Genomic DNA, 20,834 nt, shown 5'->3' with positions numbered 1-20,834 from the left:
GAACGAGAGATCTGGGTCTATTGTGACACCTAAGTTCTTTACCTCTGCGCTGGGGGTTATAGTAAAGGAATGTAGATTCAATGCTACATTACGTATCTTGTCTCTCGCTGCCCTAGACCCAACTATTATTAGCTCTGTTTTATCTGGATTTGGTGCTAGAAAGTTACACGCCATCCAATGTTTTATCTCTTCTACACACTTCTCGATTTTACTGTTTACACCTAAATCATCGGGTTTAGCCGATAAATATAGTTGAGTGTCATCTGCGTAGGAGTGGAAACTGATGTTGTGCTTATGCATAATCTCGCCTAAGGGTAACATGTAAAGTGTAAATAGAAGTGGTCCTAGGACTGTCCCTTGTGGGACACCATATTTAACCTGAACAGATTTAGATGTTTTATTATTAACACTTACACATCTTTACACACCTTTAATACCTACTGTGTTTTCTAGTCGATCCAGCAAAATGTTGTGGTCTACAGTATCAAAAGCTGCGCTAAGATCTAACAGTATAAGGAACGAGATGAGCCCATAATTAGTGTTGTGAGCTCTTTTTGCGATATAGGATCGAAGCCCTTTAGCTCAGCAATATTTTCGGATGCGTAGTTACTAATACCTATAAACTTACATATTCGTTTACTCTAGCCCATGTCTCTTTTAAACAGAGTGCATTTAGTCTGTTATCTGAGATTATTTCGTTTACTATCACAGCTTTTGATGCAAGCGATCTAATGTTTAGAAGGCCTACCCTTAGCTTAATATTGCTGCTCACTTCATGTTGATTATTTAATTATAATTCGATTTTTAAAACATATGGCCCTGTTATTCCTATACCCAGTGATGTCAGTAACGCGTTACTCTAATCTTACCACTTTTTTCGGTAACGAGTAATATAACGCGCTACTATTTCCAGTCCAGTAATCAGATTAAAGTTACTTATCCAAATAACTGTGCGTTACTATTTTTATTTTCCCTAGTAAAAATATATATTTTTGCTTTCTTCTTGGTTCTACTTTTGCGTCTGACCGTAGCGCTCGACTCCGCACGCTGCGCGCGACCTTGTGAGAGCGCGAGCGCGTTTTACAAGTCATTTTTTGCAGTGTCCTCCCGTAACGATATGTGGTAGTATAAAGAAACACCCCTCAAAAACAGGGGAAGGAACATTTACCTGAAGAATTTTAATGTTGCACTGTGTTCCACGTTTGAAAAGTGCTGGAATTTTGACTAACGTCGCCTACTTTAAAATGCTTAAAATTGTAATGGTATTTCGTTTCACAAGCTGTCTGACTGAACAGGGGTGGGTTTCCCGAAACGTTTGTAGCGCCAAGTACTCTTAACCTCGTACGTTTCATACGAGGTTACGAAGTACTTGGCGCTACGAACGTTTCGGGAAACCCACCCCAGTTCGCTTGTATTACGTTTACAAATAAATTTACAAATAATACCGCGCAGCTACACAAACGTAATGTCAGGAGAGTCTTGCCCTTTAAGTGACACTGTGGCCAGGGTTGCGTTATCAATAAAGTTTCCCTCATCGGGATTTTTGGATTAAGCAGTTTCTGCCTCGGTTACCGAACCTGCTTCAATACATTGTTACTGTTAAAAATGCACTTCCAATAAAGTGAGTATTGGAAAATTTTATTTTGCTGCTGAATGTAACTACTAAAGTAACTTGTAATCTAACGTAGTTACTTTTAAAATCAAGTAATATGTAACGTAACTAAGTTACTTTTAAAAGGAGTAATCAGTAATCAGTAATCGGATTACTTTCTCAAGGTAACTTAGCCATCACTGCCTATACCTGCCACGGTTAACAGACAGTCTCAATGGTTTGGTAGGTAGGGAAGCAAGTTCTACTTAACGAATGGCCGTTGGAAACCGTTTTTTTCATTTTTGGGTGATGATGTCCTTAACCGTCTGTCTGTCTGTTGTCAGTTGTATGTATCGGCACCGTTATTTTGTTGTGTTAGCGCTTGCTAACAACTGTCCGGTCGCTGCTACTTCGTTGCCGTTTAAATATCTCTAAAATCCATTGGGTTCTAATGATGAGCCTACTGCCCTGCGTTTATTTCTAATAATTTAGAGTATATGTGTATTTGTATACATATAAATATGTAAATTCAGCTGAAGATGCTGGAAATGATTGAAAATGGACCTTGAAAGTGCCGTACATGTGCATGAATTCCACCTTGTAACGTCACACGCACAAAAATCAAGAAGTGCACGAGCTCGCGGGGCCAGCGTGCATGGGTGGAGCCACCGAGATTGTGGTCATTTTTGCCACGGGGGCCCTTGTGCCAGTCACGACACATCAAGTATACCTAGCGTACAAACTTCAAGTGTTCAGTGAAGGTGGGCAGCAGAGAAAAAGGCGAGACGTAACCGGAGAATGTGCAGTTTTCTCATGAGACGGTCTGCTCGTTTGATTTGACCCGGTGACAGCACCATCTACCGCTCTGGCAGTGATGATAATATGGGTTTGATTCCTAGCAAAAATGTTTATAATTGTAACGAGTAACTATAGCCTACAGCACGTAAAAAAATGTATCAGAGTAAAAGTATTAAACTAACAGAAAATATGTAGTGAAGTAAAAGTGGAAGTAGGAGAAAAAAATAATACAGTGGTACCTCGAGATACGAGCTGCTCTATATACGAACGATCCAAGATACGAGCACCGAGACGAGCAAAATTTCTGTTCGACACCCGAGTGCACGCTCGAGATACGAGCATGAACCACTAGGTGGCAGTACAGTACTATATGGAAAAAAAGAAATCATTAATCAGCTCAAAGACACACTCAAACGCTTTTCCTTTTGTCTTTTTAGCTTTAATTCGCCTGTCTCGTTTAGACTGTGAAAGTGTTTCTATTGTTAAGCATATGTGTGGTATGTCCGGTGAAGTAGACTCATACAACACCCCCCACTCCCCCCACCCCCGCAGCACCATTTAAGGATTACAGTACGTACTTACTGTACTGTACCATGTTTATTGATACTACTGTACTGTAATAACTATTTCTCCTACATTTATTTTATTGTGTAATTATACATGTTGCGTGTGCCTTTATTAATAAAGAACATGTCTTTTTTTCCACATTTACGCTAGTTTTGTGACTTTTTTAAGGACCGGAACCAATTACAATACTTTACATTGTTAAATTGCTTCCAGAACCGAGCAGTTTGAGATACGAGCACGGGTCTGGAACGGATTAAACTCGTATCTCGAGGTACCACTGTACTCCAGTAAAGTACAGATAGGCCTACAGCATTTTAGTACTTTTTAGTACTTTAGTACATTTTAATACACACCCACAGATAGAATCACCGATCAAAGTCAGAGTTCTGGAGGACAGACCTATTTGAATGTATGTTTAAATATTAATAAAGGTATTTGAATCTAATATGTTTTACATTTGTTACTAAGACAAATATAATTTGAGGAAGGTGTTAGCTTACATATGAATTCATTTTCAAAACACACGCACACACACAATTGCAGAGCGACCCTCAGCAAATACTTTGCTTTAGTTCCTCACTCTACAAGTGCTCTTCTGCATATGTGTGTGTGTGTGTGTGTGTATGTGTGTGTGTGTGTGTATGCACCACACTAGACCAAGCTCAGGCCACAGTAGTAGCCCAGGCATTTTAACTAGTGTCTGAAAAGGAATGTGGAATTCATCAAGTGTGTGTGTGGGTGTGTGTGTGGGTGTGAAGGGTGTCTGCCATTACCCTGCTTCAAATGACTTTTCATTGCAGGCCCAAAGTACTGAGAAAGAAGGCAGGTTGCTATGGTAACTAAGCTGACAGAGTGACCTTTACATTTGTCAGAATCTATCTAGCCTGCTGTTATCGCTAAATGTGTCAGTTTAAGGGTCTTTTAAATTTCCAATTTGCAGTGTTGAAATCAGTGACCTTCCTTCATGAGATAAAGAAAATGTGGTTAGTTTCATTGATCTGATGAGCTACATTCCTGCAGGATATCACTTTCATCTATTAACTCTCATTTGACGTCTGTAGCTGTGCTACTCTGGCATATCCGTGGAGTAACGTAACGTTACGTACAAATAACAAACGCTGAAAACGCACGCCACATAACGTTAGCTGAAAACGCACGCCAGAAGGAACTGTAATGCAGCTGGACTGCTTATGTGCCACAACAACTCCTAGATACAGGCCAGCGAAGGGCTCGGCTGTCTGGTTGAAATTCCATCAAATCAATTGAAGAACCAATTTTCTTCTTCAGTGCCTCTCAGTGCTGCCTGAGATCTTGCTGTAGACAGGGACTGCAGAACAAAACCCTAGAAAACAACACTGTGTGTGCACCATTTCTCAAACTACATCTTGGTTATGTTCATGTATTCCTAAAGAGGCACTCTAGTCTATGTTTTGATTCAATTCAATATTACATTTAAAAGTATTAAAGCTATAAGGTTGTACATATGCGGTTTTCAGAGCAGCCCTCTTTGGGAACCTCCCTTTCTGTGTCACTGGGTGTCTCTGGTTCCAGCGTGACTCTCTCTCTCTCTCTCTGTGTGTGTGTGTGTGTGTGTGTGTGTGTGTGTGTTACAGAGTCAGTGAAGTCCATACCCCTGGGAGGTAGCATAAATGGTAGCAGCAGTGGTCAGCAGCTGGCCTCGGCCATACCCTCCCCAGCAGCAGGCAAAGCCTGGCGCAGCAAGTCCATGAACATGAAGCACAGCGCCACCTCCTCCATGCTGGCCACCAGCCCCACTTCCTCCCCACCACCCCCAGCCGCCCACCACCGACAGCGCATGCCACTTGCAGATGCCTGCAAGTCGGCGCCGGGCAACCAGCGCTCCACTTTGGACAAGTTTCGTCTTGTCAACTCGCGCTCTACGTCACGTACCTCACCCTCCATGGCTGAGATGGCTCTGCAGGAGGAGGACGACCTGTCAGAATATGGCAACGAGGGCTCCTGCAGCCCTGTGCTGCCTGGGAGCATTTCCAAGCCACAGGGTAAACCGCCCACGGCCTCCCTCTCACCGCCGAGCAAGTGCACTGCTGCTGTCACTGCTAGCAGCTACAGTAGCACCACTGGGAAAAATACTAGTGGCAAGTCCATCTCGCAGCACAGAGAAGAGAAGGGTAAGAACAAGAGCAAAGCCGGAACACCACTGAAAGAGGAGCCGCCACTAAGCGAAACCGCCAAGAAGGGCTCCAAAATTGCTAGCCTCATCCCCAAAGGAGGCAAAGCAGCTGTCCCTGCAGCTAAGAAGGACAGCACCCTGCCAGCTTCCAGTGGCATTCCCAAGCCAGGTCTGAAGACGCCAGCAACTTCAGCTAAGTCTGCAGGACCACAGGCCGGCCTGATGGGGGCGCCGGCGAAGGAGGGAGGTGAGAAGGCAAAGGGGAGTAAAGCCGGACAGGCGTACGTGCAGCGCTCGGGGGGTGTGGAGGGCAAGAAGAGTAGCATGGTCTCCTCCACCAGCAGCTCCGCCCTCTCCAGCTCAACTACCTCCAGCATGTTGGGGGGAGGAGGAGGGGTGATGGGAAGCAACGGAGCAGTTCAACTACCCCAACAGCAACAGCACAACCACCCCAACACAGCAACCGTTGCCCCCTTTATCTGCAGGTGAGTGGTCCATCGTTTATGCAAAACTCACATTCTATTTAGCTGCACACTTTCTGTGACCACAGAGGCCTTTTCCTGAATATTTTCATGGGCTTACCTGGCTCAGTGCATGATGCCCGGGTCCAAAAGCGGAGATCAATCTACGTGCAGCAGCTCTACCCACCTTAATTACCTAGTTAGTTAGCTACATTTAAAGAGCTTTACTATTTCAATCCCATTCAACATAATGAGATCGTGTCTAACACAACTTTTGTTTTTAGTTTAAAAACTACTGTATCGTTTTACACTCAAGCAAAGCGAGAGACAGGCACAATTGCGGGGAAGATGATTGCGAATGATGGCTACATCATGCCTCCCCTGGGTCATAGCTGTTACAAGCTCATCGACTGTAGGGACCCTGGGGACTCACCAAAGGGTGTGTTGCTGCAACAGAGATGTTCTCCACGTGGGTCTCTGGAAAAGACTGCACTGTCATTACTGCTAGCAGAGGAACACAATCATCAGCTTGGAAAGCAGCTAAAGCAGGTGGAGTAACCTCTGTTAAAGAAATATCCTTGGGGGTAACTGCGATTTCAGATCTAGAAGCTAGAGGTGCCTCAAAGATACGTGCCTGCAACTGCATTGCCTTCCCAACATGACCAATGGGGCAGGTAAGACTGGCTCGGAGAGGTGTACAGCTAGGTAATACCTCAGGTATAAGCAGTGGAGTAAAGTAACGCAGAATTGAACCAAGAACCCTTCTACTGTTATCTCCTCCTTGGTCTTCAGAGAAACATAACGCTGGGCCCATCTCAGAGCTCTCCCTACGAGATACTGACAAAGAAAACTAACCTTCACATATTCAGAGCAAAGAAAAAAACAGGGAAAAAAATCGGCTTTGAAAAACCAAATACTCTGCAGAGCCCTCTCCAGAATAGACACTAGGGGGATCATACCCTGCAGGTAATACTAACAAATCCTCCTTACTAGGAGGTTTCTGGCTGTGCCCAGGTAATCATCTGTCTTTTTGTATCATTTCACACTCAAGCAAAGCGAGAGACGGGCACAATTGCGAGGAAGACACAGGTTTATTCACATCACGAGGGACAGTGACATCAGTAGGAAAACAGCGCAATGTGTCCCAAGGAGAAGCTAGAAGCGCATTTGAATGAACACCTAGGCATATCGCTGAAACATAGACACAGCAAGCAGCATATGTCTTCAGTGAAAATTTTGACCAAAAGAACTACTAATTAAACAAACAACGGGAGATTACAACTTAGAAATAATACAAAAGAAAACGAAACTAACACAGAAGTTCACGACTCTGGTAGGAGTCAAGAACAAACAAACACCGTACGTAATTACGTAAAGGAAAAGACGATTAGACTTAGAACAGGATCGACCGAAATTACATACAAATAACGGCGTCGCGGCTACAAAGTAACAGGGAATGCAGAGGCCGGCAAACACAAAGACAGACAAAGACTACAACAAAGCAAGGAGTTTAAATAAGCATTTAACTACATAAGGGAATAAGACTCAGGTGTAGCTAATAACTAAGAGGGATGGGACTGGTACTGGGAAAACATGGAATGGAAAACACCAAAAGGAGAAAACAATTGACAGAGGGGGCGGAGCGATACACTACAGCTACAGTGTTATTCCCTTTGTCTCTTACCATGATACAATCACTTACTTATCACTAGGTAATCACTGCTAATATTATGGGCAAAGAGCTAAATGATCTTTAAATGTACAGTTATGGCTAAAAGTTTTGAGAATGATACAAATATTAATTTTTCCAAAGTCTACTGCTTCAGTTTTTATAATGGCAATTTGCATATACTCCAGAATGTTATAAAGATTAATTAGCTTAACAGCAATTAATTGCAAAGTAAATATTTGCCTAGTAAATGAACTTTATCCCCCAAAACACATTTCAACTTCATTGCAGCCCTGCTTTAAAAGGACCAGCTAACATCGTTTCAGTGATTGCTCCATTAACACAGGTGTGGGTGTTAATGAGGACAGGGCTGGAGATCAATCTGTCATGATTAAGTAAGAATGACACCACTGGACACTTTAAAAGGAGGCTGGTGCTTGAAATCATTGTTTCTCTTCTGTTAACCATGGTTATCTCTAAAAAAACACGTGCAGTCATCATTGCACTGCACAAAAATAGCCTAACAGGGAAGAGTATCACAGCTAGAAAGATTGCACCTCAGTCAACAATCTATCGCATCATCAAGAACTTCAAGGAGAGAGGTTCCATTGTTGCCATTAAAAGCTCCAGGGCGCCCAAGAAAGACCAGCAAGCGCCAGGACCGTCTCTAAAAAGTGTTTCAGCTGCGGGATCGGGCTACCAGCAGTGCAAAGCTTGCTCAGGAATGGCAGCAGGCAGGTGTGAGTGCATCTGCACGCACCGTGAGGCGGAGACTCTTGGAACAAGGCCTGGTCTCAAGGAGGGCAGCAAAGAAGCCACTTCTCTCCAGAAAAAACATCAGGGACAGACTGATATTCTGCAAAAGGTACAGGGAGTGGACTGCTGAGGTAAAGTCATTTTCTCTGATGAATCCCCTTTCCGATTTGTTTGGGACATTTGGAAAACAGCTTGTTCGGAGAAGACGAGGTGAGCGCTACCACCAGTCTTGTCTCATGCCAACTGTAAAGCATCCTGAAACCATTCATGTGTTGAGTTGCTTCTCAGCCAAGGGAATCGGCTCTCTCACAGTCTTGCCTAAAAACACAGCCATGAATAAAGAATGGTACCAGAATGTCCCCCGAGAGCAACTTCTCCCAACCATCCAAGAGCAGTTTGGTGATCAACAATGCCTTTTTCCAGCATGATGGAGCACCTTGCCACGAAGCAAAGGTGATAACTAAATGGCTCAGGGAACAAAACATAGAGATTTTGGGTCCATGGCCTGGAAACTCCCCAGATATCAATCTCATTGAGAACTTGTGGTCAATCATCAAGAGACGGGTGGACAAAAAAAACCTACACATTCTGACAAAATGCAAGCATTGATTGTGCAAGAATGGACTGCTATCAGTCAGGATTTGATCCAGAAGTTGATTGAGAGCATGCCAGGGAGAATTGCAGAGGTCCTGAAGAAGGGTCAACACTGCAAATATTGACTTGCCTCATTAACTCATTGTAACTGTAATAATAAAATAAAAAATAATAAAAGCTTTTGTTACTCATAATATGATTGAAATTACATTTCTGTATGTGATAAAAAACATCTGACAAGCACACATAACAACCAGAGGGCAGCAGATCATGTGAAAATATTTGTGTTATTCTCAAAACTTTTGGCCATGACTGTAGCTATCTAGCTAGGTATTTTTGACAGAAACTAAGGCTTAAAAACCCTGATAAAAATCTAATTTAACACAACTTAGTTCCTATCTACATAGCTAGCTAGGGTACTTCATTAATAAAGTTCTTTAAATGTAGCTAGTGTATTTGCAGCATTTCTGAATTTGCAGCACGTTTCTGAAATGTAGCGCACGTGTTGTCATTTTGATGAATCAAAATGAATGAATGCTTATTTGCAGCGTGTTTTTCGCTTGCAGCGTGATGGGCTTTCAGGGCCACTGTATATACATTAGTGAAAACTGTATATACATTAGTGAAATCATTACTTTATTGTGAATGACTTCTGCACTCAGTCTCTGTAATTACACTCAACATGGAGGCCAAGAGGATCCTCACTGGAGCTCTGTAATAATTAGCTCATCTCTCAGGTCGCTCTGGAGTCGCTGCCCAAGTCACCAATATTACCATGACCCACCAGAACCATCACATTACACAATGTGGTTTTTATATACTGCCGGCTCACAAACACCTTAAAACTTAAAATCCTCCTGGAGGTTATTTTTAAATGTGTTACAACATGAAAGTGAGTTTTCCAACTGCAGTTTTCCTTTTCATCCGAGTGTGAGTGAAGGAAACCCTTCACCGAAACACTCCCTTACTGATCGCAGCCGCTTTAGGTGCTCTCGAGAAACCACTTCCTCCCACTGGTGAGGAGACGCGCTCTTGAAGCCACTGTACATACATCTTCAGACGCACTCCATTGTTTTTCATTTAAGTGCAAGGAAAGAGGGCGTATCCCGCTGGAAGAATGAGGACGCGGGGAGGCAGGTGTGATGAGTGAATCGGCTCAGTCAGCTCAATCAGCTCAATCAGCTCAATCAGCTCAGTCAGCTCAATCAGCTCAATCAGCTCAGTCAGCTCAGTCAGCTCAGTCAGCTCAGTCAGCTCAGTCAGCTCAATCAGCTCAATCAGCTCAATCAGCTCAGTCAGCTCAATCAGCTCAATCAGCTCAATCAGCTCAGTCAGCTCAGTCAGCTCAATCAGCTCAGTCAGCTCAGTCAGCTCAGTCAGCTCAATCAGCTCAATCAGCTCAGTCAGCTCAATCAGCTCAGTCAGCTCAGTCAGCTCAGTCAGCTCAGTCAGCTCAGTCAGCTCAATCAGCTCAGTCAGCTCAATCAGCTCAATCAGCTCAATCAGCTCAGTCAGCTCAATCAGCTCAGTCAGCTCAGTCAGCTCAATCAGCTCAGTCAGCTCAGTCAGCTCAATCAGCTCAATCAGCTCAGTCAGCTCAATCAGCTCAGTCAGCTCAATCAGCTCAATCAGCTCAATCAGCTCAATCAGCTCAGTCAGCTCAATCAGCTCAGTCAGCTCAGTCAGCTCAGTCAGCTCAGTCAGCTCAGTCAGCATGCACCTGGGTCATGTTGGCCTGTCCAATTTCAAGGCTACTGGCAGGAAGGTTTCATGTTCTGTGGGTATGACCCAGAAAGAACAGCGTGTGTGTGTCATGGGCAGTAGGGAGTCTGGTACTCTCATCAAACCACAAGCGTCTCTGGAGACAAGGCAAAACTACTGAAGTCAAAAGACGCCTCGTTTACACAGTTGTTGACTTCACAACAGTGACTCCTAGCGGACCAAACAATGTTTGTCACTATTAATAAATGTAGCAATAGCAATGTTAGAGCAGGCTTGTGGCCAGTTATCTTTTTGCAACTTTTTTTGGTTTATACCTGATAATGTGTTTCTTAATGGGCCATGTCTTGAGAGTGTGTTTACTGAGTGTACCGGAAGTGTGTTTACTGAGAGTGTACTGGGAGTGTTATTGTTTTCTCAGTAAGCCTGTGTTGTCATTAATCTAGAGTGGGATTGGAAGTGATAAACAGCTCTCATGCCTGTATATCTTCAGTTTTGTGCACAAAGAAAGACACAGACCCACACAATGACTTAAAAGCTCATCAGAAACATTTATTGTTCAGAGGTATATAATAATAATATAATAATAATATATAATCAGAGGTTATAACGCTTTTCCAATTTATTCAAATTAAGCATATGAACCAAGGCAAAATGTGCACGTTTCATTTCTCTCTCTCTCTCTCTCTCTCTCTCTCTCTCTCTCTCTCTCTCTCTCTCTCTCTCTCTCTCTCTCTCTCTCTCTCTTCCTTGCTCTCTCTCACACACAGGACATATTCAGAGAATGACTGCACCACAGTGGTTGCTCCTGAGCCATGCCTCAGTCCTACTAAAGACCTGCTTTACTGCAAGACAGCCAAACAGTGCCTAGAGGAGATATCAGGTAAGACCGCCAGCCTTTTCCTCTCTTTCTCTGTCTCTCATATTCAGTCACACCCACACACACAGCAACAACACATTTTGGACTGCCTTACAAACATGGCCTGCCTTTGTCCACCTGTCATTTCTGACCTTTTCCTTGCTGTGATGGCAATATAGGGCTGAAGACCCAGAAAGAAGAGTGTGTGAGTGTGAGTGTGTAAAGGATTGTAACAGTTTGGACTTTGACAGAGACTAGCTTTCAAATGTTCTGAATATTTACCCACAATTCAAACACATGCACCAAAAATGTGTCCAAACACAAAAGTGCACAGTTCAGCTGCTCATTTTGTATTCACCTGTATGTGACTACAGAGTTTTTGATCATGTACATCACAATCATGTCTATTCATACCTACATGTGTAAACGTTCTTGGCTGTAGTGTCAGGGTGCCTATGCTATGCAAAATTCAATTAAGTTTTTTCCCTTCTTGTACACACTAAATCCACTAATCATAATTGCCCCCAGCACAACAGAATGAAGCTGTGCAGTGTGTGATGTATCTCTGGACTGCCAGTGAGAATTACTGGTCACTTTTTGGTGAAATGAGCAATGTCACATTCAGATGTCTTATTTGTATTTCATGTAGTAATGGAGCTCCATCCAGTTGGTTCACTTGTTAAAAAACAAACAAAAATATTTTTGCAGCAGCTTCTTTTCTCATACATAATTTTTTACGTGTTGGTGATTTGTGTGTTTGGTAAAATGGGGCTAGGTCAAGGCTCACCTTCATATATGTGATAATCGTTGTAGGAAAGCAAGTGCAGTCCAAAGCAAACCTCACACAGATTTGATGGGAATGATGTTTGATAACACACACACACATACACACACAGACACACACACAGCCAGGTAAGGAAGAATCCCTGGGCTCGGTCACTTCTGCAGTTGGGGAAACGTCTCACTGAACTACGTATATTTGCTAATGCCAGGTCTGACTTCCTGTTGCATTGTGGGTCAAAACATCACACCATACTTCTACAATGCATTTGCATTCATTCAGATAAATGTGCCCAGTTGGATATGAACTCTTTCCACTCCTCATCATGGAGTGTATGATGTTTAGTATGCGATGCCAAATCCACAAAACACGTGGACTGGTTGAGCGAACTCCCATGCACCCTCTAGGACCCTCACAAGGGTGAAAAGCTGGTCCAGCGTTCCACGACCAGAACGGAACCCTCATTGTTCTTTTTGTAACCAACATTCGACTATCGACCAGATTGTCTTCTCCAGTACCCCTGCATAGACCTTACCGGGGAGGCAGAGAAGTGTGATCCCCCGATTGTTGGAGTACATCCTCCAGTCCCCTTTCTTAAAAAGGGGAACCACCACCCTGGTTTGCCAGTCCAGAGGCACTGCCCCCAATGTACACGCGATGTTGCCAAGACATGTCAGCCAGGACAGTCCTACAACATCCAGAGTTCTGCTTCCTCTGTGGAAGGCGTGATGGTGAGATTGAGAAGATCCTCGAAGTATTGCTTCCACCACCCAATGACGTCCCCAGTTGAGGTCTGCAGATCCCCAGCCCCATTGTATACAGTGTTGATCGGGAACCATTTTCCCCTACTGAGTTGCCTGACATTTTGCCAGAATCTTCTCAGAGCCGATCGAAAGTCACTTTTCAAGAGTTCACAGAACTCTTCCCACACCCGAGTTTTTGCCTCTGCAACGCTCAAAGCTACAGTTAACCCAGCATTAAGGTTTTGCGCTGTCTTAACTTTTTGTTATGTTTTAAGTTTAAATGAGTACATATTTTTGAGACGGATCATTGCTGATTCGTTTTGGTTATGCCGGTACGTTCTCAGCCCTTTGTCTCTCAGTCTCTTGTTGCATTCTCAAGTTAAAGGTGTCTCGCCACCTTACTCTTTCTCTCTCCCTTTCTCTTGTTCTCTCCTCTTCTCTCTCTTGTTCTTTTACTTATTCGAGTATTTATCTCCTGCGCCACTCTCTGGCCTATCTCAAGTTTTCCCCAAGCTATTTCTCTTCCTATCCGTTATTCTTTTATTTTGGGTAGGTTTTGTTTTGTTGTGGCGTTTTTTGCCTGTAGCCAGATTCTTCCCCTGGTGTTTTTTATTTCGGTTTTGCGCGATGAGTTTTTTCCGCATCTTTTTAGTTGCCTTTGTTATTTTTTTTTCCACCCTCTCGCTACGGGTGAGTTTTGCCAGTTCACGCGTTGAGTCTTCCGCGTTGTTTTTTGTTTCCCTTTTCTACCGAGTGTTCCCGGTTAGTTTCATTTTGCGCGTTGAGTTTTTCTGCGTCATTTTGTGTTGGAGTTTTTGCCACTGTGTGTGTGTGTGTGTATGCGTATGCGCATTTACTTTTCTCACATATTATTGTGCCAGACCGAGCCGGCACTTGGGTCCGCCTCTCAGTATATTCACGTGGTGGTTACGTCACCATACCTGGGCAAACTACGGCCCGCGGGGCACATCTGGCCCGTTGTGCGTCTCTGTCCGGCCCGCGAGAGGCCAGTCATAAATTTAACAAATATCTATGTCGTGCGTGCAATACAACTGTGACTAGAGCCGGAGTGGCTAATCGGGAGATTCGGGAGGATTCCCGATGGGCCGGCTCATGTCAATCTCTAGTTTGGGCCGATTGGGAGGGAAAAATAATTTTGCGCCGGATTTGGGCATGAAACTCCCGGGCTGAAAAAGTGTCCCACTCCGGCCCTGACTGTGACGCTTTTATTTTGAAAGCGCTACGTTTTTGTTAATTTCGTGTGGATGTACGTGCTTGTGTGTGAGCTGTGCAAGAAACACTGTAGGTGATCAGCGACAAGTTAAGGCAAAATTTATACTTTCGCGAGTGAACGTAGCGCGCGACTCCGCACCCCTCGCACGAACCTCTGCGAACGGCGGAACATTTACGTGACAAATTATAATTGTGAATTGTGTTCCAGGTTTGAAAAGTGCTGGAATGTTGGCTAAAGTACTTGAAAATGCTTGAAATTGTAACTGTATTTCGATTCACAACAAATAGCTGACTGAACAGGGGGTACTCCAGAAAGCGGATTCAGTGAAGAAACCGTAAGTAAACTCAGAGTTAACGAAAACTCAGGGTTTTCCGTTCCAGAAACCGAGCTTAGAGAGAACCTGAGTCAGCTGGGAAATATTGAAATGGACCTTGGAAATGCCGTAGAAGTGCTTTAAAGCTAGGTTTAAGCCTGGTTTATATTTGACGCGGCGCGGGGGTCCGCGCGGCAAAAATAAATGATGTAATCGCGGTGGCTCTCCCGTGCGCGAAGGGCCTTGCGCGCTGTTGATTCGCGAGATCGTGCACCTCTCGAATTTTGTAACTTCGCGCGTACACCGCGCCTCGGCGCGATGGACAAAGTCATGTTTGCAGGGTTCATACACTTTTACTAGGTGGAATTAAAGCATTTGTACGTCACTTTCAAGGTCCATTTCAATATTTCCCAGCACGTTAAACTTAATTAAGTTAAATATTTATACATATACTCGAAATGATTCAAAATAATTCGCTTTTTTATCACATTATTTTATGGTTGTCTTCACGTTCTCTCATGTTTCATCCTGGAATTACAAGAGGCTCGTATTTGTTAATGTAATACAAGAAAACTGTTCATTCAGATGGCTATTTGTTGTGAAACGAAGTAGTTACAATTTCAAACATTTTCAAGTATTTAGCCTAAATTCCAGCACTTTTCAAATCTGAAACAAAAAGCAATATTAAAATTGGTCAGGTAAATGTTCCTTCCATTGTTGTTGAGGGGTGTTTCTTTATACTAACACACATTGTTTCGGAGAACACTACACAGAATGTGATGCGGCAAGTATAAACGCCTCCACCATTTGCGGAAGTTCGTGCGAGGTGGGCGGGGCCACCGTAATGACGTCATTTTCGTTTGTGTGGCCCTCTGACACAATTCAGGTTTCTCATGTGGCCCCTTGTAAAAATTAATTGCCCACCCCTGCACTAAGGGCATGAGGAAAAAACCTTGAGCCTATATATATATATATATATATATATATATATATATATATATATATACCTATATATATATTGAACCTATATATATATATATATATATATATATATATATATATATATATATATATATATATATATATACGAATGAATATTTAATAATTAATCTTTAAATTATAAGGTATAAGTCAGGTTGTTCTTGTCATGGTGACTGGTGTCGGCCAGAGAAGGATGGGTTTCCCCCCTGAGTCTTGGTTCCGCTCAAGGTTTTTTCCTCATGCCCTTAGTGCAGGGGTGGGCAATTAATTTTTACATACATTTTAAATATATATATAGTATTCCACACCCCCTGATTACAAAATATGGTACGCTTCCACCATCTCCCCCCCGCTCAGAAAAAGTTAACGCTCAGGAATTTTTCCCACTATCACCCCTGCATCATAAATGTGCTTCTCATATGAATAAATTCTCACTATATATTGGGTTAGTTTGGGTTATCTGATATTCCATTTTTCAAACAAGTCCATAACCTTAAACCTACTCAGGAGCAGGCTTAATCGACATAACCACACTGAGATCACAGATTTAGTAGCTCTCTGTCAAGGCATGGCCATATGTTACAACTTGGCCAAGACCCTTTGGCAAATTCAAACATTTGCCTTATAGATAGATGCTGTGACGCTGAGTGCGCTTCAACAAATGAGCGGCACAGAATGAATAGCACACTTTAAATGTTTTGTTTGTCGTGATGCGCAGACAGCACACGTAGTACATTAACACAGCGATACGTGAATGACTGACAAAGGTGAGCACGGGACATTGCGCGAATAGATTAAATTTTTTTGTATAACTGCTATAGCAATATCACCATTAAACAAGTATTCTGTAGTATTCCATGATAATTGTAATTAATACTGGTAGGACTGCTTCTACATTCTCTTTGCTCCTTGTTTAGCTGACATTGGCATGAAAAACAAATTATTTGAAAATGATCAGGTTGGGCAGTGGAAATGTCACAACCAATGGAAATGTACATAAGCATTTTTTTAATCTAACAATATATGATGCAGGTATTTATAATCAGGTATCAGGTATCATTTATTGAATTTGACAAGGCAGGACACGCCAACATAAAAAAAAAACATTTTAAAGCAGTGAGACCTGAAATGTGTCAAACATTCAACAAAGAATATAAAAATCTAAATTAAATTAACTTTAAAACATAAAATAGTAATTCAGTCACTTAAAAACAATTTAAGAGCAAACTGAATCTAACTGTTACACTCGAGGGAGGAGGCATGACGAGTGTTGAACGGTGAAAAATAGAACGTTTATTTAACAGACACGTAGCTTCGACATGATAGTGCGAGCACGGTACAGTGACATTCACACTGACATGAAACTTTAGACAAAGACGAGCACAAGACACTGCGCGAACGCACATTAAATAGGTGATCAACACAGACCCTCGTGATCTCGAGACAAGGCACAGGTGTGACTACGAACACGCTCACAGACAACCCACACCCACGGAAGTACATATATGGACATAACGACACACAGACAATGTAGCGGCACGCCCACAGGGAAGGGTCCGGGACTGTCACCGTAACACTAACAATATATAATATAGGCATTTATAATATAACAATATATGATATAGGCAGTTATAATATAACAATATATAATATAGGCATTTATAATATAACAATATAAAATATAGGCATTTATAATATAACAATATATGATATAGGCATTTATAATATAACAATATATGATATAGGCATTTATTAGCTGCTGTTATTTTTGCAGTGCAGCTTTGTTTGCAGTATTGCCTCTGGTGATGAATTCTTCATATCCTACTAATAGCAGCTCTCATTTTGCCAGCGAAAATAATGAATCTTTTTCTCTCCCTGTTCTCATTTCCCATTCGGTAACTTGCTGATAGCTTTCAAGTCTATATAATTCCCCTCAGTTCAGGGTCTGCAGTGTTCTCAACCTGTTCAATCTAATAGACTTTGCACATAGATTTAAAGATCTGATTCCAATCAAGATTGTAATTATTATGATCATTATGTATTTATTATGGGTCTCCGGTTAAGCTCATCATTTTGGATTGAAGCCTGCGGTATCCAGTTGAACTCTAGCAAACGTGCGTAATGGCAGTTGTGGAGAGAGCTGTGTTTACTGAGTCACTGTCTACAGCAGCAGTGCTGCTGTGAAAGGTGCCATGAGCAGCTAACATCACACAGTATTACAGCCTCCAGTGTTGTAATCCTCTAACCCTCCACAGACAGACAGGCAGACAGACAGACACACACACACATGCACATTTGAACTTTTTTCTTGAGGTTGTGCTGTATAGCAACAGCACGAGCAGACCCATTAGTATTTGGAGTTAATGAGAGAGAGAATAGGGAGAGAAAGAAAAAGGAAAGGAAAGGCAAAGGAGATGAGAAAAGACAGGGGAGAAATAAAGAGAGAACGAAAGAGCAGGAAGAATGAAAGGATGAAAGGGCGAATGCGACAGAAGAGTGAAATAGCTCAGTGTGTTTAAAGGAGCAGGTGGACCGAAAGCCGCTGGGCTGCATATGCCTCTGAGTGATTACACACTTGCCCGCTCCGTTCTTGTCACTGAGAGGCATCTGCTCACTCCCTGTCAGCCTGTAATTAACACAACAGAGCAGAGCAAGTGAAAGGACTCTGAGGAAGACAGAGAGAGAATAGGGGAGACAGAGAGAGAAAGAGACATGCAAAGAGGAAAGGGAGGGTTGCACGTCTTAAATGAGACATGTTGTGAGAGAGTTACGCTATGTATGCTTCAGTGCTGATTTTACCCTGTGTCTGAGGAGAGAGAGAGAGAGGAAGAGGAAGAAGGGGAGAGCAGGAGGAGAGGTTTGTGCTGCCGGCGTGTACCTGGCCATGCTCATTGGCTGCGCGCTGGTGTGTGTGTGGGCAGGGGGGGCATTAGAGGCTCCTGGCACACTGAATGGCTTTGCAGGCAGGCATGTGCAGTCCCACCCGCAACGGACACACACCATCCGGAGACTGAGCGAGCGCCAGCTGCCACCTAAAGATACACGCCTGCAGGGACAGGCTGTGCCAGCCTCTCCTCTGGCACAGGGCTGCCTCGACATATTCATACACACACACACATAAACACACACACACACACACATACATACACACACACACACATACGCAGACACACACACACACACACATACAAATCATGTGAGGAGGCAGAGGACACAGAGACGAGAGCACAGAACTGAGGAAGAGGAGTGAAGATGAAGAGGGGTGGGGAGCCTCTCTGCCACAGTCTGAACCTCCGCAAGCAGCGTTCCCTTGGCAACCTGACGCTCCTCAGTTACGGAGAGCAGCAGGTGTACTCATTCGGTCCGGGTGAACCTTCATCGCTGCCACCGGCCTCTTCTTCTCCACGCGGACGTCAGGACCAGGGCGATGCCTGCAGGGGGGTGCAGGGGGTGGCGCGGGCACGCTCCCTCTCCCTCTCCTTAAGCAAAATGCTCTCCCATTCAGAGCACTCCCTCATCCCAGTGCCCTGGGGCTGCAGGGGCCCGCGGGCCACCCCGGCTAAACCCATCTGCAGACATGTAGGCAGCCGGGAGGAGGAAGAGGAGGAGGAAGAGGAGTTGGATGGAATGCAGGAGGCTGAACAGGTAGGGACAGCAGACTCTGGAGACTGGGCTGAAGAAATTGAGAGCGCCCGAGAGGAGAGAGCCCAGTTGGATAAGGAGGTGATCCTCACCATGCTTGGAGATCTGGAGCAGGTCTTGAACACACACACGTTCTCCATGAGTAAGTCACGACTTCACACGGAATCTTAGAAAAGTGTGTTCCTCTTATTTATTTTATTGTAAATTTGATTTACTTTCAATCCTCTTAATTAATTCATGTGGGTGTGTTTGTGTGTCTATAGAAGACAGCAAAGATGTAGGTTATAACAGTTATATTTTGTGACCTGTCTCTTCGAATAATACAACTGCAATTAAGAGTTTTGTTGTTGTAATTCATCCGTGTACTTCTACAGCCTTAATTAAAGTTCCATGTTGCTATGGAATTGCTGAAAACACTGACAGCTTATCTGATCATTTCAAAGGCTGTACCTGTTTTTTCATTCTGTTGTTTGAGTTGTGGTCTTTAAAGGAAGCACCACAACCTGCTGCACACACCATCATTAATTTTCACTGGTGTCAAAAAACAGCAATGTCATTCTGTAGCAGTGTTGGAAGCTAGCTGGACTTATGGTCCAGTGTACGGTACGGTGTCAGTGGTAATATAGTATTTATAATGATGCCATTGGTAATATAGTATTATGTGTTAGTATTTATAATGGTGCCAGTGGTAAAATAGTATTTATAATGGTACAAGTGGTAATATAGTATTTATAATCATGCCAGTGGTAATATAGTATCTATAAAGGTGCCAGTGATAATAAAATATTTATCATGGTGATGATGGTATATGGTATTTATCATGGTGCTGGTGGTGTATGGTATTTATCATGGTGCTGGTGGTATATGGTATTTATCATGGTGCTGGTGGTATATGGTGTTTATTGTAGTGCAGGTGGTATATAGTATTTATCATGGTGCTGGTGGTATTTCCAATCTCATTATACTATGTATACTGTGTATGCTGTGTATAATGACAATAAAGGCTTTCTATTCTATATGGTATTTTTTCGTGGTGCTGGTGGTATATGGTATTTATCGTAGTGCAAGTGGTATATGATATTTATCATGGTGCTGGTGGTATATGGTATTTATCGTAGTGTAGGTGGTATATGGTATTTATCATGGTGCTGGTGGTATATGGTATTTATTATGGTGCTGGTGGTATATGGTATTTATCGTAGTGCAGGTGGTATATATCCAGTTTCTCGCTGTCTATGTGATTCATGTCTCCAGCTCCGTCTAACCTGGTAGACTCAGTATAATGAGAACCAGGTGTCCATTGGCGACCAGCAGATCCAGACCTAAGAGCTCTCTGGAGTGTATATCTGCATTTTGTATATCTGCATTTGAGAGTAAATATTTTTTTAGATGAGTGCTGGTGCTCATTATCTGCCACAGTCTTTAGTATATGTTTTAATGTCTCTGGTATTATATCTGGTATTAGTTAGTGTAACGTTCTGCACGAGAGCGAGATTTATTAAATGGAATTCCAAAGATGTGGTCAAATGGGCAGGCATGGGTGTCACGTCCGGCCCTCCCTCCTCCCTGGTCCCGCCTAGCTCCCCGCTCCCATTCGTTCCCACCTTTGTCAGCCACGCCCTCATCGTTAGTACCCAAACACCTGAGTCTCGTTTCACCGTCTTGTTCTGTGTATATAAACCCCCTGGTGTTTCTCTCCCGTGTCGGTCGTTGCATTTGTGTGTGTGTTCACTATCCTCATTATGCATTTTCTTCTCGGCATCCAGCGTCCTGTAGCCTGAGCCTTCCCTTCACTTCTCCCTCGTGGTTTTTGGGTTAGTTCTGGTTTGTCTTCCCTGTTTTGGTCTTGTCTCTCTTTTTCATACTCTTCTCCTCATCTGTTATCTTCCCATAGGTTCAGTTCGTAGTAGCGTCTCCCCTGCTCTTAGATTCGTATGTATGCCTATGTGTGTGTCTCTGTGTTCGCAGGGGCAG

General features: G+C 43.2%; 1 protein-coding gene across 13 annotated transcripts in view; it reads left to right on the top strand.

Annotated features, from left to right (window-relative positions):
- The window catches only part of nav3 (neuron navigator 3), a 373,704-nt gene that overhangs the window by 254,627 nt on the left and 98,243 nt on the right, over nt 1-20,834 (top strand). For all 13 annotated transcript variants that reach the window (XM_076989743.1, XM_076989738.1, XM_076989739.1 and 10 more), the window contains 2 exons: nt 4,570-5,593; nt 11,078-11,190. In XM_076989743.1, coding sequence (XP_076845858.1) covers nt 4,570-5,593; nt 11,078-11,190 — 1,137 coding nt within the window. The remainder of the gene's footprint in view (nt 1-4,569; nt 5,594-11,077; nt 11,191-20,834) is intronic.

This window comes from Brachyhypopomus gauderio, unplaced genomic scaffold, assembly GCF_052324685.1.
Source record: "Brachyhypopomus gauderio isolate BG-103 unplaced genomic scaffold, BGAUD_0.2 sc70, whole genome shotgun sequence".
Classification (NCBI taxonomy): Eukaryota; Metazoa; Chordata; class Actinopteri; order Gymnotiformes; family Hypopomidae; genus Brachyhypopomus; species Brachyhypopomus gauderio.
This window is presented reverse-complemented; position numbering and strand designations above follow the sequence as displayed.